The sequence below is a fragment of the Akebia trifoliata genome, chromosome 9 (assembly GCF_017979445.1).
Source record: "Akebia trifoliata isolate Shusen 1 chromosome 9, ASM1797944v1, whole genome shotgun sequence".
In the NCBI taxonomy this organism is placed as follows: domain Eukaryota; kingdom Viridiplantae; phylum Streptophyta; class Magnoliopsida; order Ranunculales; family Lardizabalaceae; genus Akebia; species Akebia trifoliata.
This window is the reverse complement of record NC_141383.1, coordinates 19,724,279-19,742,538: the sequence shown is the minus strand read 5'-3', so window position 1 is coordinate 19,742,538 and position 18,260 is coordinate 19,724,279. Positions and strand designations below refer to the sequence as shown.

Genomic DNA, 18,260 nt, shown 5'->3' with positions numbered 1-18,260 from the left:
ACATGAAATCAAGCTTAAAATAAATGTTGGTATTTGCAGTTCTACACAAGGGGGGGATTAGCACTAATTTTAACATTTACAGGTGGGGGGTAATACTAATTTTGTTTTCTTGTTAGTGTAACTATCAAAACATGATAAGAAAACAAGCTTAGAAACCCCTACCCTCGACTTGTAAATATTACCTCCGGTGCATAATCGAAAACCCTATCTTATATTTTCTCATTTTTGTTAAGAAATGGAGGTTTTGAATTGAGAATGTCTAGGAACTCAACTAAGTGCTTTCATCATCATCCATTGCACAAATGAGTAAATTTAAGCTCAATTTACATGATTACTTTAAGATGACTGGATTTCATAAATGGCAGAAATACTAAAAAGACGGCTAATTTCATGCGACAATTGTACATACCTAACAAATGACGATGTGGTGAAATTGAACATGAACTGAAACTGAGTGAGGTCTTTGTGATAGGAACTTAATGAAGGAACTTAGGAGATAATATTGCGAGAGAATGTGGAATATTAGGGAATGAAGAGTCTCAAAACATTAATGTATAATCTTCATGATTCTTACATTATAATCTAAAGTATAAGTGTGTGAGTGAGCACATATTTAGGTGGGAATTGATCAATCAGTTATATATTGATGTTTGTGATGATCAACATGGGGCTCTTGCAAATATCTAGGGAATTTATCATAATTTTAAGAACTGACCATCGTTCTAGATAACGTTCCATAACGATAAATAATCATGTAACGCACAGAACATGTTCCATATTTTAAACAGTAATGATCTTTAGCTGTTGGATCTTACAATTCATAATGATAGTTATGTTTGAAAATTATAGCCATTAAAATGTTACGTAAATCTTATAATTCTTTCAATTTGTAAAAAAGAATAGCTGTAAACTTCCCAATGACATCATCTAAAACCTCGACAATGACCATATCAATATATAAGGGGCAATTGCATGCCAGCTGTCTTAATTACACCAGCAAATACAGGTCAGGCTACTGCAACCTCGGGGTCACGTAGGGCAACATGGGTCACGAACCCACGAAGAAGAGCGCTTCGGCTGAAATCTAAGAAATCATTTTTATTCATGTTTGTGTTTGAATGTAGATATAATTTACCAAAGTGTTTTACCTGCAAATGATAAACTGTAATCTCATTTAAGCTCCACCTCGTTCAGAATCTTGTGTAATTGTAGTCTGTTTGGTGTTACATTCATATTCTTGGCTGCAATGTGTTGAAGGCAAACTCGGAAACTAAGGCCAAGTGATCGCTCCCCAATTTCTGCATGGATCAAGTATATATAGAGAAACCAGTGACATGAGTAAAATATATATCTATATATATATATATATAGGGTCAGGTTCAAAGGACAACCATTTCTACACACATATAGACAACGTGTTTTGTCTTATATGGGCAAAAATGTTTGGAATGGACTGATTTTTTGTGAGGATGATCTCTGTGATGAGGAGATCCTCCTTGCCAAAAATCAGCTCATTATGAAACTTCTAGACCGTCCAATTTTTGTTGAAAAATTATAGACCGTCCAATTTTTGTAAATCAATTTTGATGGGGTTACAAGTTTTGGAATGGGATGATTTTTTGCCAGGATGATCCCCTCATCACAGAGATCATCCTCACAAAAAATCAGTCCATTCCAAACATTTTTGCCCATATAAGACAAAACACGTTGTCTATATGTGTGTAGAAATGGTTGTCCTTTGAACCTGACCCATATATATATATATATATATATATATATATATATATATATGGATTAGGATCCGTATAGCTACAATGTGTTTTGTCTTATATGGGCAAAAATATTTGGAATGGGCTGATTTTTTGTGAGGATGATCTCTATGGTGAGGAGATCATCCTTGCCAAAAATCAGCCTATTATGAAATTTCTAGCCCCATGTTTACAAGTTGAAAAATTTTAGACCGTTCAATTTTTGTAAATCACTTTTGATGGGGTTAGAAGTTTTGGAATGGGATGATTTTTTGCAAGGATGATCCCCTCACCAAAGAGATCATCCTCACAAAAAATCAGCCTATTCCGAATACTTTTAACCATATAAGACAAAAACGTTGTAGATTTATGAGTAGCTTTATGTGTCTACGAACCCAACCCTATATATATATATATATATATAGGGTCACGTTCAATGGCAAACTTTTTAGCAAACTTTTTGGCAAAACATTTTTCAAAACATGAGTTAGAAGTTTTGGAATGGACTGATTTTTGGTGAGGATGATCTCTACGGTGAGGAGATCATCATCACCAAAAATCAGCCCATTCCAAAACTTCTAACCCCATCAAAAACAGTTTACAAAAAATGGACGGTCCACGATTTTTCAACTTGTAAACATGGGTTAGAAGTTTTGGAATGGGCTGATTTTTGGTGAGGATGATCTCCTCACCGTAGAGATCATCCTCACCAAAAATCAGTCCATTCCAAAACTTCTAACTCATGTTTTGAAAAAAGTTTTGCCAAAAAGTTGGCCATTGAACGCTACCCATATATATATATTATTTATATTTACAAATAAATGTGCAGAAAATTTGGTGATCTAGTGCTCTAGATGACAACTTGGTGACCGGTGTTTTTAAGTTTCTGATGGCACCTCTCCAGCCCAGTGAACAATGAATGTGTTGCCCTCTGTTTTGAGGACCTACACAATAAAGATCAATCTGATTGCTAACTTATAGCCATCCATTCAATTGAGTATTTCTCATCATGGGCTTGGAACTGATGCATAAGCTTGTTTATAAAGTCCATGCTAAACCTTCTGAAATCCAATTGCTGGAAATCACCAATCAAATTGATGTTTGGTGTGTAGGCCCATCAAAGGGTAACATAAGTACAGAATCTGCACACATCATAACGACAGCCAAGTAGCAAACTACCAATTGACAACAAACCGGACCCAACAATATAATCTAAATCTTTGGGATAAAGGTCCGATGATGATGAGCTTCAGATTCAGTTCCTACAGGGTGTCGGTTTCACACAACCCATTTAGATGGAAAACATGTGGCGTATAAAAAAACTTCTAAATCGGTTTCGAAAGGAAATCAAAGAAATTTGGAAAAAGCTTTAAGCACAATCGAATTAAACATTACATTGAACGCTGCAAAACAGTGTATAAGCGATGGTGCCTGAGCTCGATGTCTAGGCTTCTCAAGCAAATGAACAGACTAAAATTGTGCACAGAAATCATATATACTGTCAAGCAGGGCAATTCATAGGACAGTCGAATTAAACATTACATTGAACGCTGCAAAACAGTGTATAAGCGATGGTGCCTGAGCTCGATGTCTAGGCTTCTCAAGCAAATGAACAGACTAAAATTGTGCACAGAAATCATATAAAGTGTCAAGCAGGGCAATTCATAGGACAGTTGTGACAAAAATGAGGACAAGGACTTGTACACGTAGATAAATCGCAGGGTGACTACGATCTGCTATCCACCTAAACCAGCCAAGTGGCCGTATGGTCACACCTTTTGAGTTTGGGAAGAGAATAAGTAGGACTGATGTGATTTGAACCAGAGAGAGTGAGTAGCGCTTGGCAGCCAACGCTTAAGGAGCCAACATTTTGTCCTATATGGGTTAGAAGTTTTAGATTGGTTGTGAGGATGATATCTATGGTGAGGAGATCATCCCCACAAAAATCAGCCCATTCCAAAACTTCTAACCCCATCAAAGGTCGTTTACAAGTTAAATAATTGTGGACCGTCGATTTTTACTATTCATTTGTAAATCACTTTTAATGGGGTTAGAAGTTTCAGGCTGTGCTGAGTTTTTGTGAGGATGATCTCCTCACCATAGAGGTCATCCTCACAAAAAAATTCAGCCCATTCCAAAACTTCTAACCCATATAGGACAAAGCATTGGCTGCCGAATGGGACCCTATATATATATATGGGGAATGCTAATGTCCAATACTTCATGGAGACGTTAGTATTGTCCATCACTTTTATTTTTCCAATAATACCCCTTTCCATTTTGTCTTTTAGTGAAAAAGACAAGGGTATATTGGTTTTTTACATAATAAATGCTAAAGGCATTTAAGTATTTTGATTTAAATGTTTTTTTTTTTTTTTGTAGTAAATGCTTTGACAATCAATGCCAACATAAGAAATGCATTTATTAATGGCATAAGAAATGTATTTATTATGTAAAAGACTAACATGGTCTTGTCTTTATCACTAAAAGACAAAATGAGGAGGGGAATGCTAACTTCTAAGCCCCTTATGGGAATGTTAGTATTGTCCACCACTTTTTTTCCAATAATACCCCTCCTCTTTTTGTCTTTTAGTGAAAAAGACAATGACATGTTAGTCTTTTACACAGTAAATACATTTATTATGCCATTAATAAATGCATTTCTTATAGACACCGATTACCAAAGCATTTACTAAAAAAAAAAAAATTAATTTAAAATACTTTAGTGCTCATACCATTTATGTAGAAAAATTGAATTTATTGAGAATTCTTCGATGATAATTACAAATGTCCCAATGGTAGTATTTATAAACCAACTATCCTATTACAAGAATAATCTAGAAATTCAAAAATAATTTAGAATAATCAACCAACTATCCTATTGTAGAAGATTATAGGAATATTTTAGAAAGTCAAGATTGATCAAGAATAATCAAGAAGAATATCCTATTTTCCTGATTCTATGAGATCAGATTTCTTGATTCTCCTATACTCCCCCTCAAGTTGGTGCATAGATGTCAATCATGCCCAACTTGCTTATCAGATGTTCAAAGTTAGGTCTAGCAAGTCCTTTAGTCAAGATGTCGGTTGTTTGCTGACTAGAAGGCACAAACGGCAAGCAAACAGTTCCAACTTCAATTTTTTCCTTAATGAAATGTCGATCAATCTCAATGTATTTCGTCCTACCATGCTGGACAGGATTGTGAGCAATACTTATTGCAGCCTTGCTGTCGCAGTATAGCTTCAGAGGAAGTTCCACAGTCATCTTGAGTTCTTCGGGGATTCTATATATCCACAATACCTCACAGATCCCTTGAGTCATTGATCTAAACTCAGCCTCTGCGCTACTTTTGGCAACAACATTTTGCTTCTTGCTTTGCCAGGTAACCAAGTTTCCCCACACAAAGGTGCAATACCCTGAAGTAGATCTCCTGTCATTCACCGAACCTGCCCAATCTGCATCAGTAAATACCTCAACACTCCTTTGATTTGTTTTTTTAAAAAATAGACCTTTTCCAGGAGTAGACTTTAAATATCTCAAAATTCGATAGACTGCCTCGAGGTGTTCTTCATAAGGTGCGTGCATAAATTGACTAACAATACTGACAGAGAAGGCAATATCCGGTCGAGTATGAGATAAATAGATTAGTTTTCCAACCAATCTCCGGTATCTACCAGTATCAACAGGAACACTTCCCTTTTCCCAAAGCTTTACATTGGGATCCATGGGAGTTTCAGCCGGTCTGCAACCACTCAACCTGGTTTCCTTCAAAAGATCAAGAACATACTTTCGTTGAGAGACAACGATTCCTTTCCTTGAACGAGCAACTTTCATGCCAAGGAAATATCTTAGCACTCCTAAATCCTTGATCTCGAATTCTAATGCAAGGCTCTTCTTCAGTCTCTCTATTTCGATCACATCATCACCTGTGAGAATAATATCATCAACATAAACTATTAGCACAGCAACCTTTCCTTCATGAGAGAACTTGAAAAACAAGGTATGATCAGCTTGTCTTTGAGAATATCCTTGTTTTCTGACAGACTTTGTGAACTTCTCAAACCAAGCCCTTGGAGATTGTTTGAGACCATATAGGGACTTTTTTAGTTTGCATACTCTTGAGCCAAACTTCTCCTCAAAGCCCGGCGGATTATCCATGTACACTTCTGCCTCCAAGTCACCATTGAGGAAGGCATTCTTCACATCTAGTTGTTGCAAGCGTCAGTCCAGATTAGCAGCAATAGATAAAAGTACTCTCACCATGTTTAATTTTGTAACAGGAGCAAAAGTCTCAGAATAATCAATGCCATATGTCTGGGTGAATCCCTTTGCCACCAACCTAGCCTTGTATCTTTCCACTGAACCATCAGAATTGTACTTCACAGTGAAGACACATTTACAACCCACAGTGGTCTTCCCAACTGGCAATGCCTCAACACTCCAAGTATTGTTCTTCTCAAGAGCTCTCATCTCTTCAAGTACTACTTCCTTCCATTTTGGAACCTCTAGAGCCTCCTGTACACTGTTAGGAATTTTCACATTGGACAATTGAGAGGTAAAAGCAGCAAAAGATGAAGACAATTTTGAGTATGACACAAATTTAGACAGTGGATGACTAGTATAGGATCTAATACCTTTACGAAGAGCTATAGGAATGTCTAAATCAGAAGACTTAGACTGATTGTTGGGAAGAGAAAGAGAATTACCTGTAACAGACTCAGATTGTTGATTCGTCATTGGTTCAGAATCATGGCTGTGCTGTAGAGTCAATTCGTCTTTCCTTTTCTTATGATTCTTCTTCAAGTAAACAATCCCTTTCTAAGTTCGGTCATCTTCCTTGAATCTATTATCATGTTGTGACATTATAGTAGGCTGTTCCTTATTTTCGGTTTCCAAAAATTGTTGTTCAGAATTCTGATTTTTAGATTGTTTTTCAAATGTAGGCCTAGACTCAGGGGAAACATCACTCATAGTAGGAGGATTTTCAAGGAACGAATCTTGGCCATTTACTGTAGGTGCAGAGATACTAGACTCAGACTCTTGCGAGAGAAACACATCATCTGAGAGAAAAACATTGCCCGAGTTAAATGAGTCTTCCTTAAAAATCTCCCCCTGAAGATGAATATCCTTAAAATATGGTTGTTTTTCAAAAAATGTAACATCCATTGTGACAAAACATTTTTTCGATATTGGGTCAAAACATTCATAGCCTTTCTGAGTTGGGGAGTAACCAATGAAGACACATTTTATAGCTTTGGGCTCAAGTTTTCCAATTTTTCGATGTTCATGAACAAAAACCGTACAACCAAATATTTTTAGAAGTAAATCAGCAGAAAGTCTAGCAGTTGGAAAATAATTTGTGAAAACTTGGAAAGGAGTTCGAAATTGTAAAACTTTGGAGGGCATTCTATTTATTAAGTATGCAGCAGTTAAAACAGCCTTTCCCCACAGATACTTGGGAACTTTAGTTGCAAAAAGTAAGGCGTGAGCCACCTCCAACAGATGTTTATTTTTTCTTTCTGCAACACCATTCTGTTAGGGTGTGTCGATGCAAGAACTGTGATGAATTATTCCTTTTTCAAGAAAAAAAAATTCCAAGGTCATGTTAAAATACTCTTTCCCATTATCACTCCTGAAAACTTGTATGTTAGTTTGAAATTGAGTTTGCACTATATTGAAAAAATCTTTAAAAACGCGTTCGGCCTCTGATTTTTCTTTCAATAAATACACCAAGCAGAGTCGAGTATAATCATCCATAAATGTGATGAACCATCTCTTGTTAGAAGGTGTACTTCTCTTATTAGGACCCCAAACATCACTGTGAATAATAATGAAAGGTTTTGATGGTTTATATGGTTGTGAAGGAAAAGATGTACGGTGGTGTTTTGCAAATTCACATATTTCACAATAAAACATAGATGGATCTTTATTGCCAAACAACTTAGGAAACAAATGTTTTAAATATTTGAAACTTGGATGACCTAATCTTAAATGCCATAACATAATATTATTATTGGAAACAGAAATAGATTCAAAGCAGGAACTTATTTGTTGAGATTGTCGCCTCGATTCAGATCCATCATCAAGGAAGTAGAGTCCTCCACTCTGTTTAGCACTGCCAATTATCCTCCCCGAGGTCAAATCTTGGAACACACAATGAGTTGGGAAAAAATTAGTTTGACAATTTTAATCACGGGCTAGCTTACTGACAGACAAAAGATTACAGGAAAGTTTGGGAATGTGAAGAACATCATGAAGAGTGAGTGATGGAGATACTATAATAGAACATTTTCCTGTAATGGCTGAAAGAGAGCCATCTGGAATCTTAATTTTCTGATTACCTGCACAAGGATTATACGAAGAAAAAAGATTTGACAACCCTGTCATATGATCGGTTGCACCTGAATCGATGATCCAGGTGCGATCAAGGTTGACACCAATAAGAGCTGCTTTCAGGTAATTACCTTTTTGAGCCAAAAAACAAGAAGGATTTTTTTGAGACTCGATAAATTTGTACAGTTGGTCTATCTGCTCCATGGTGAAAGGAAACGAACTTGAAGAAGACTGCTGCTCTCGATCCGAGACACTAGCCTGAAGTGCACGCCCCTCTCCACCAGGCTTCTTCTTCCAATTTTGAGACTTGCCATGAATTTTCCAGCAGGTTTCTCGTGTGTGCCACAGACGTTTGCAGTGATCGCACCACGGCCGTTCAGAACGCTTACCATCCTTCTTCACCTCCTCTTGAAAATCCTGAGTTACAAGGGCAGAACTTTCTACTTCCAAGTTACTAGTATTAAGAATCGATTTGTTGTTAAGCATCACACTCTGCCGTGCTTCTTCTCTCCGAACATCTGAGAAGGCCTCACAAATTGTTGGCAGAGGAGTTTTCCCTAAAATTCGGCCCCGCACCTCGTCTAACTCTTTGTTAAATCCTGCCAAGGAGATAAATACACGATCATTCTCCTGTCGTTTCATGAACCAGACACTATCATTCGTACACTCCCAGACATCATCATAACAGAAGTCTAACTCCTGCTACAATGTTATCAACTCGTTGTAGTAGGAGGTTACATCTCGGTCACCCTGTTTCGCGTGCCAAAATTTGGATTTTAAACCAAAAATCTGCGAAGAATTTTCTAGATCAAAATACGTATCCCTGACTGCTTCCCAAACATCTTTGGCCGTCGGCAGGAACATGAAGGGCTTGCCAATTGCGGGTTCCATTGAGTTCACCAACCACGCAATAATCAAACAATTTTCTGATTTCCAGGTCTTGAGAGTCGAATCTACATCTGCAGGTTTTGTCACTTTTCCTGTCAGATATCCAAGCTTCCCCTTGCCTTCCAAAATCAAACGAACGATTTGCGACCATTCCGTGTAGTTTTTTCCATTTAGACAGTGGATATTCAATTGGAACGAATTCGTGGACCCTTCCGAACCACTGAATGAGATAGAGTCAGGTTCAAACTTGCGGTGCTTTCCCCTGATGCCGCTGAGTCCTTACTGATCGCACCAGTTAAAGCCGTCTTCCACGGATTTTGGCCCGTCATAGGTAATCATTAGATTAGAACCTAGTATTCTGATACCATGTAGAAAAACTGAATTTATTGAGAATTATTCGATGATAATTACAAATGCCCCAATAGTGGTATTTATAGACCAACTATCCTATTACAAGAATAATCTAAAAATTCAAGAATAATCTAGAATAATCAACCAACTATCCTATTGTAGAAGATTACAGGAATATTCTAGAAAGTCAAGAGTGATCAAGAATAATCAAGAAGAATATCTTATTTTCCTGATTCTATGAGATCAGACTTCCTAATTCTCCTACAATTTATTATACAAACAAGCATTTATTGTATAAAAGACCAATACACCCTTGTCTTTTCACTATAAAAAAAAATCAAGAGGGGTGTTATTGGAAAAAAAAAGTATTGGATAATGCTAACGTCGCCATAAAGTATTGGACGTTAGCATTCCCTATATATATATATATATATATATATATATATATATATATATATATATAGAGAGAGAGAGAGAGAGAGAGAGCGCGAGAGAGAGAGAAAGAAGAAGAAGAAGAAGGTATCTTTTGGGTCTAATGCCTATCCCATTTCAAGGGTCCACATTGGCTTTTATAAGGGGACCTCTTTCTCCACTTTGTCTGAGACAAAGGGGTCCCATCCGAGGTAATAGATGGGAGGGTAAGAAAGGTCACTGTTCTAGTCTAACTTTCCCTGTGTTCACATGTTACCTGTCTTCTGTAAGCATGGATGTCAACCTAGGATTCTGCTAACATTACTGTTATTGATGCTGACACTCCCAACACACCCAATACGAGGTTTAAGCCTTACAAGGCTGGACTGCCTACCTGTCATCCTCAGATCTCTGATAGGGCCCGACCAATCTCTGGTCTCGTAGGTGCTCCCCCCTTTGATTTAGCCTAAATCACAGGGTCCTTTGGATCTAGCACTGAAGATGCCATTTGTAAGAGGAGACCAAACCGTCAGCATGGATAACATGTTGCTGCTCCACTAGCAAAGTGGCATGGATATAGACTAAGATGCCAATTCAGTGATCCAAGGCCTGCTGGCATTGACATAAGGTGCCACGTCAACATCCGTAGTGCCCTACTGGTGTCATTGGGATTAGCGCTAGCACAGGATCAAAATGCGTATCAACACCTCTTTTTCAATAAAGGACCAGATTCCACTTCTTGACAATCTAGAAGTACACTCTAAATTCTCGACGAAATAAACATCTTGATGGAATTACAGGAGTGAATTTGAGGAAAATTTGTCGAGTTCCAGAAAGACCCTAGACATTTACACCAATCCATTTCCACCAACTTTCGCAAGCGGAAAACATGTCCCCTGGTTTGGTACAAGTGACACTTATTTTCAGCTAAACACTACCTTTCTGGCAAGCAATTTCATGCATCCAATATAATAGCATGTTCAGACAAATACAAGATTAAATAAAGCAAATTGAAATGGGGCAAAGAAATCAATGGGGAAAAACAACTCCCTAAATTTGCACTAATTCCATTTTTGGGCCTCTGTGCGGAAGGCATGAATTAGGAGGCGCAAACATGGAATATCAAATTAAAGTTGACACAACTCAAAGACAGAGAGAACTCCGAGTTGCATCACAACAAGCTCTTTTAGTGTCTACTACTTTACACAAGTGTCTATTGAAAATCCATTAAAATCCCACACTTAAATCAGAAGTATACATACCTTGCATGGGAGGCCACGTGTACTTCTTAGAACATCAATTGGTAGAGTATCAAGAACTCTAGCAGGGACAAGGTCATCTGAGTACCTGTACAAGGTACAAGTGAGTCTACTATTTTACATACCTGCTATAACTAAAAACTTTCGTGAAAAACTATTTTACCATAGATAGTCAGTGGTTCCAAGAAATTTTGCATGATAAGAAGTAGCCAATGGTTCACCACAGGAATCTCTAGTCGTTGTAGAACCCTGGCCAAAATAAATATCTTAACTAAAGAATTCTTACATCAATTTTAGAGAAAAGTTGGTAAAAAAACATAAGAAACTCAGATAGAAACAGCTAGCACAGAAACCTTCAGAGTGGCATAGGAACTATTTAGCTTCAAAGGATGCCGAACTAAGGTGCATTCGGAACTGCCGGTTGCAGTTTTTATCTCTTCATCAGTCCAGCTATACTTCAAGATTCTGAAATAATGAGCACTTGTTACATGGAAAATTGAAGATCCCTACTTATTACACCCTAATTAAAAATAAAGAAAATAAGTGAATGGTTGAGAATAACCTAATATAAGCTCTCTCAATATATTTTTATTTTTTTTGCTAGATTTCTATTTTTTAGGTTTAGGATTTTATATGAACCTAATCATAATTGTAAACAACTACTGAAATTGTTGGACCCGTGTCATAATGTTTTGTAATGTTGAGATTATAATTTGAGCCAAACCTGTGTAAAGTTCGAAGAGCGTTTTAATCTTTAATTGGGGTGTAACAAATAATTTAAGAAATTGGGGTGTAATAAGTAAAAGTTGGGGTGCCGATAGCAACTCTCTAAATTAAATGCTAAGGTCATTAAATAATTCATTTTTTGTATATAAAGCATCCAACAGCCCCTCCAAGAAAGTCAGAAGTATGTGTAGGATCTAAAATTCAGCTAATTCATGTCCAACATTCAAAAGGCAGAGAGAATAGGGCAACGATACAATTTCCTACAGTGCCCATTAGTTCATATGAGCCTGAGTCATCGTAAAGCTTAACAAAAATGTAGCAGAAACTTGACCAAGTCAGCACCCACTCACTTCAATTTGGTTGCATCGAATACCCAAACTGTTTTTTTTAGAGAGATTATATTGCCATGCCAAATTTTGCTAAAGCCACCCCAATTCATTTATTAATCACCAAAGAATTTGCACCCACTTGGAGTGTCGTTAGTAAAAGAGTTGGTGTGACAATAGAAGCTCTCTTTTTTTATCCTCGGTTACATGAGTTGCACATACAATATCATCAAACTGATGATCAAGAACTTACTTGTCCATCAAAATAAATGGTCCCTTCATTTGTCTTTCGATGCCACCAAATTGAGTAGGTTGACAACTCTTTTGACCAGATATATCTCTTCTATCATACAAAGTAATATTCAGCTGCAAATGAGAAAACACGGGAATCTTATAAACTAAGCTTTAGAAGATGAACCAACCCATGAAGGTTTACTATCATCATTAATACTATATAGAATGGGTAGTGGTAACTGAGATAATGTTAACAATTCACATTACAAACAAGAAGATGAACACTCACCTTTGACGATGACAAGAACTTGTACAGTGCACTCTGCATAAGAAAAAAGAAGAAAGTGCTTAATGCCATTGGATGACAAAAGAGAATGTAGTTTATCTTAATTCCTAGGCAATGTTGGTTAATTGATGCAACAACCAGCTATAAGGTACTATACCTGAGGAGTGATGTTGAAATCACCAGCAAGCACAACAGGGACATTACCCCATTTTTCTGAGAGGGCACGAGCCCTCAATATGAGCAAACGCATCTGAAAAATGAAACTTTTCAATATTAAAATAAAAATAAAAATGGAAGGCAAATATCTATGATTTCCAGGCATGGTTTGATGAGAAAAGAAGATATTTTTAAGAGTTTCTTATTATGTTTCATCTCTTCTAGAGGAATATACACAAATACAGTACTAAATATTACCAAAAAAACACTAACATGCAGTTCTGAAAGCAATAAACAGTTCATCACATGATCTCAACCAATTTCCATTGACTACTGTGATTCTCACATCAACATTCAGGTAAAAACAATAAAAAAAATCTGTATTTTCTGTGTGGGGCACATGGGAAACATTGTGAAAACTTGAAAAGAGAGAAGAACAGAAGTACAGATTCTTTTGTGCATGAAATGCACTTTGCACCTTATTCAACTAGGTTACCCCAAAACTAACAATAAAATTAGTAAAATAACTGCCAATTTTTCTGAGTCTAAAAACATACAGATCTGTGAAGTAGTGCAAAATTGTAAAGGCTGATATCTTGGTTTTGATGATATTGTTTTTAGGTGGGAGTCTACTGGCTGTGATCCCTCCTTGTTTTCCTTTTTATAATAACCTTCTATAGGACACCTTTTCCATCCAAGTTGAAGTTTTTAAAAAATTGTCCCCATCTTAAACACAATTATCCAAAAAAAAACACAAATAAAGATAACTGAAACAAGTTTTGTGGTACAAGCTGAATATGATGTGTCCCATACATTTTCTTGGTTAGTTGTCAACATGAAAATGGGTTCAATGGGGTTTGAACCTTGGTCGTGGGATCAACTCTCCACACACCTTTACGAACTTAGCTGTCTGTTATGTGTCCCATACATAACATACACCAGCCAGATAAAATTTGATATTGTTATGGAAATATTTATTCCCACCACTCCCATGAAATTCGGAGATATTTTTTACCGAATAAGGGACCAGCTCGCCAAATGAATCGGCACACTTCATTGATTAATTGCCGAATCATCCCCTCATAAAGGCTTCAATTTTTTTTCTTTTCTTCTCTTCTTTTTTTTCTAGGAGGGGGGGAGTGAGATTTTCCAAAACCTCCCAACTCCAAATTCTGCCTTTATCTATCTACCATATCTTGTTTTTATTTTTCATTTTAATGTTTATTCGTATTTGCAACCTTGGGTTTTCCCCAAAAATTCATTGTCTTCACTTCAACTTTCATTCTTCTTCTTCTTCTTCCAAAATGTTATTAAACTTTTTTTTCCACTTCCAAAATAAGAACCTTTTTTCTCCCTAAAACCCATCATCTTCAACCTCTAGGGAAAAAATTTAACCCTTCAAATCTCAAGAACAACATAGGGTCTTCACAGAGGTTGAAGATGGGTTTTTGGGAAGAAACCCAAAAGCCACATTTATCTAATCCCCAGAATTTTCCAAAATTGATTTTCCGAAACTTTCCTGCATTTATATAAATTAAACCAAACTTACCTCTTGCTGAATTTGAACTTGGTCACTATGATTTTCACTAATAATTGCTGGTGAAATTGTTTTAGAATCCACGATTTAGATTTTCTTTTTGTTTTTCTGGGATGAACTTTTCACAAGATTCCATTACAAATAACAGAAACTGTCTTAAATGACCCTGTGACAATGAAGGAACAAATTGCGAAATTCATCATTGTTGATAGCATACATTAGCATAAAAGTGTTTGTGAATCGAAGAGTGCTTATATCATAGGTTGGACCATCGTAAGATATATGTTGTCCCTATTAGCCATTACTTTGGTCAGTTCTGGAACCCAACCCAGCAAAAGTTATAGTGTGACAGGTATAACTTGATAGGATGCGCACTTGATGTTCAAACCTTGGGTTGGAGGCTATCCCCTGGAAACAGTTTGAAATATATTATGGGATACAGCAACAACCAAATATCTTATCTAGGCTCGGCTGTAGGCCCTGTTAAGTTTGTGCACACCTCACTAATCTCAGATTAGCTGCCAGTTTCTCCTTGATCCCACAAGAACAAAGCCTTATCCGAATGAATCATGTTCCTTCATTTCATTCTGTCCAGAGCCAAGTCTTCTTCTATTCAACTAGGGAATGAAGGAAATTCTCAAAGATCAATTTGAATTGTGCACATCTAATCTGTTGAAAAAACTGAATGAATCATGTTCCTCCATACCACTCTGTCCAGAGCCAAGTCTTTGATCCAACTAGGGAATGAAGGAAATTTTCAAAGAACAATTTGAATTGTGCACATCTAATCTGTTGAAAAAACTGAATGAATCATGTTCCTCCATTCCACTCTGTCCAGAGCCAAGTTTGCAATTCAACTAGGGAATGAAGGAAATTTTCAAAGAACAATTTGAATTGTGCACGTCTAATGTCTTGAAAAGCTCATGGTACATTCATGAACTTTTTCCAAGAAACAAGTTCTGATGAGAGATTAATGTCTTCTAAATCTCAGAAACAAGTTCCAAGAAAATGTTGTGAAATTTCTGAAACATTTTCAAAAATATTAATATTTCTAAGAAAATATCAGTATATGAAGTAAATTTAAATCATCTCAATAAGACTTGGTTAGAATAGCTTAACATAAACAGTTACAGTCTATTCATGCAGACCAAATTAGCTAGAACAGTCCAAGAACTTACTTGACCTAATTTAGTATCCCCTCGGCTTGGGTAATAAAGCACGTGGATATTCCCAACCACTACTCGTCTTGAATCAGCTTTACACATCTGCCTGCATCAAACAAAGTTAGATACAGAAAAGACAGGCAGTATGATGTTATAATTTACACAACAAAGAAAACCATTAGTTTAATTGTCTACCAAATCACTAAATTTGCATATAGAACCACGGTAATCTAACTACTACTAGCTGCCTACTGAAAATAAAATCCAATTGCCAAAGAAGTAGCAACAATGAACATTAACAGTTCAACAGTAGTAAAAACGTTCCAGATATCAATGCAACGGCGGAGTTTTGATGGGGAAAACATTTCTAAAGAGACTAGGTGACATTTAGAGCATGACTAAGCGACTTTTCAAAAGCCAAGGAAATTGAAGAGTACTTATATATAAATTGCTACCTCAAAAGCAGAAATTTGAGCAAGATTATCACGAAGACCAAATTCCTTGAATTTGATGCTCTCCTCCTCCAATAACCGAAATCTAGTGAAGCGAAGTACAATGTTTACTCATTCAGAATTAAATTTTTATTATGTTGTGAACAATAGAATAAATTAACAGAGAAAGAAACAAATAATATCAGAAAATTCTTACGCATCTGCTTTCCAAAACATAGCACAACCGTCTACAAACTCTCCGGTGCGTCTCTACAATCATGATAAGTGATTTGATTGAGGTCATTATGTAAATAAGCAATCTGAAAGAACGAATCCAAGCTTATATTAGATATAGTTAACAATGGGTATCAACTTTTAGACATTCCCCAACCTGATTATCTGCATTTCGATCTGTACTATTTGACCCAATTAATAATTTGTTCACTTTTGTGACCATGGTTTTAAATGTAGTCCAAGACCGAGACGGATTTTTCAATGTGATATGACCTTCACATTGAATCATTGGATAACCATGATATCTTGGATGATATTTTGACTTGGATGAGATAACTGGGATACCAGGTATGCACTAAAAAGTGCTAAAATTTTTGGAAGAAAAAAGGTGATTTAAACAAAGACCTCCACGTTTTGACTAATATTAAAGATACCCTTGTTTTCAAACTGATAGACATGCCCTCCTCGTCTTCAACCCCTATCCAATGCCCTTGATTTTCTCCCCCAACCCAGTCTTTCACTGGTTATTAAAGATATTCCTGGCATTTTCAAACTGATAGACATGCCCCATTCGTCATCAATCCCTATTCAAAGCCCTTGATTTTCTCCCTAAACTGAGTCCTTCACTGGTTTTCAATTCTAATTTTGAGATTTTATCTCCTTCCACCTTCAAAAATTAAGAATAATATAGGATTTTTGGGCAGTAAAAGGTGATGGTTTTTCTCCACCCAAACCCATCTACAGCTTTTGCTTCTTGGTTTTCAACCAAAGATTCTATCTCCTTCAAACTTCAACAACAAGATAGGATTTTTGGGGACTGAATTTCGGTTTTCTTGTCCTTGACCGAGATGGCTCCTCCACGACAACTCAGTGTTGTCCATGTTTGTGACCAAAATATAGACTTCAAGGGATATTCACCTTATATGTACCAACATAGCCTTCTTTCTCCATAATGCGTAAAAGATCATAATACTTGTCCACTTCCTAAAACAAAATCAAGCCAACATTCATAATTTTAAACAAAAGCTCAAATTTCAGTATGAACTCACAATATTTACAAAGTATAACGGCACAATAAACTTACTTGCAAACATATTATATCAGGGTTCAATCCCATAAGCTCCTCACATATAAGCCTCTTACGCCGATCCCATTTCATATATTGAGAAGGTACATTTGGGTATAGATCTGTATGTTTTGAAGCGTTTCGATCTCCCAATATATTATACGATACAACCATAAATCTCTCTGGAGAAAACGAATTCAATACATTCCACACTTAAAAAATGTTTAATAGCCCTAGAAAAGTAAGATTAGTAATTCAACTACAACTAATAATTGTGCAATTTCAAGTGGCCATTTGTCGAAGATTGTAGAATTGGAGATTGGGTATGGCTAAAATTGTTATATCCCACTAGTGAAAATGAATTACATACATTAAAATCACTGTCAAAAAATTCTCCAAAATTTACAAAATTCCAAGAAATTAACCAATTAAGGGACCAGTGATTAAATCAACAAATTAAATGGCGATTTTCCAATTAATTGCCCGAACAGGGTAATATTTTTACCCTTCAACCTCAATATTTTATCTTCCTTGACCTTCAAACCTCGAGAACAAGATATGGTTTTTAGGGAGGTTGAAGATGATGGGGTTTTGGGAAGAAATCCAGAAATACCATTTCCATAGTCCAGAAAATTTTCCCAATTTTTTTCAAAACTTTTCCAAATTTATCCAACTAAAAAAAAACTAGTAATTCAACCCTAGATCAATAAGACTAGTAATTCAACTAAAAAAAACTAATAATTGTGCAATTTTAAGTGAGAATTGGTCAAAATTGCAGAAAAATTTTAAAAAATGGATCACCTTTGGAATTCGACGGCGTGAGAGAATCAGATTCGATCCAATTGCGGATGATCTCTGGCCGATCAAATGTTTTCTGCTTCTCGGGATTGTACCAGCCATCTATCTGATTGTTGACGCGGAAAGAAAGAGTTGTTTTGGAGAATCGTTGGCGTTTGAATGAGTGAGGGAAGGTTTTGGGGAAGAGCACGCGCGGGAAGAGAGAGAAAGCGTCGCAACCCATAACAGAGGAGTGAGATAGAGAGACTGAGAGAAGAGTGAGAGTGAAGAGTGGAGATAAACCGAAACGATAGAGGTAGTTATAGTTAGTAG

The 18,260-nt window shown here is 36.5% G+C and overlaps 1 protein-coding gene across 1 annotated transcript; it reads right to left on the bottom strand.

The window, feature by feature from the left end:
* Window positions 1-858: 858 nt before the first annotated feature.
* On the bottom strand, window positions 859-18,221 carry LOC147394533 (DNAse I-like superfamily protein). Its single transcript, XM_086453085.1, is given in 14 exon segments — window positions 859-1,252; window positions 1,254-1,298; window positions 10,995-11,079; window positions 11,155-11,240; window positions 11,345-11,456; window positions 12,297-12,409; window positions 12,567-12,599; window positions 12,721-12,813; window positions 15,435-15,521; window positions 15,875-15,956; window positions 16,068-16,120; window positions 17,003-17,068; window positions 17,169-17,332; window positions 17,952-18,221. Coding segments are annotated over 14 exon segments (1,317 nt in total). The 5' UTR covers window positions 18,172-18,221; the 3' UTR covers window positions 859-1,174.
* Between the last annotated feature and the right edge of the window lie 39 nt (window positions 18,222-18,260).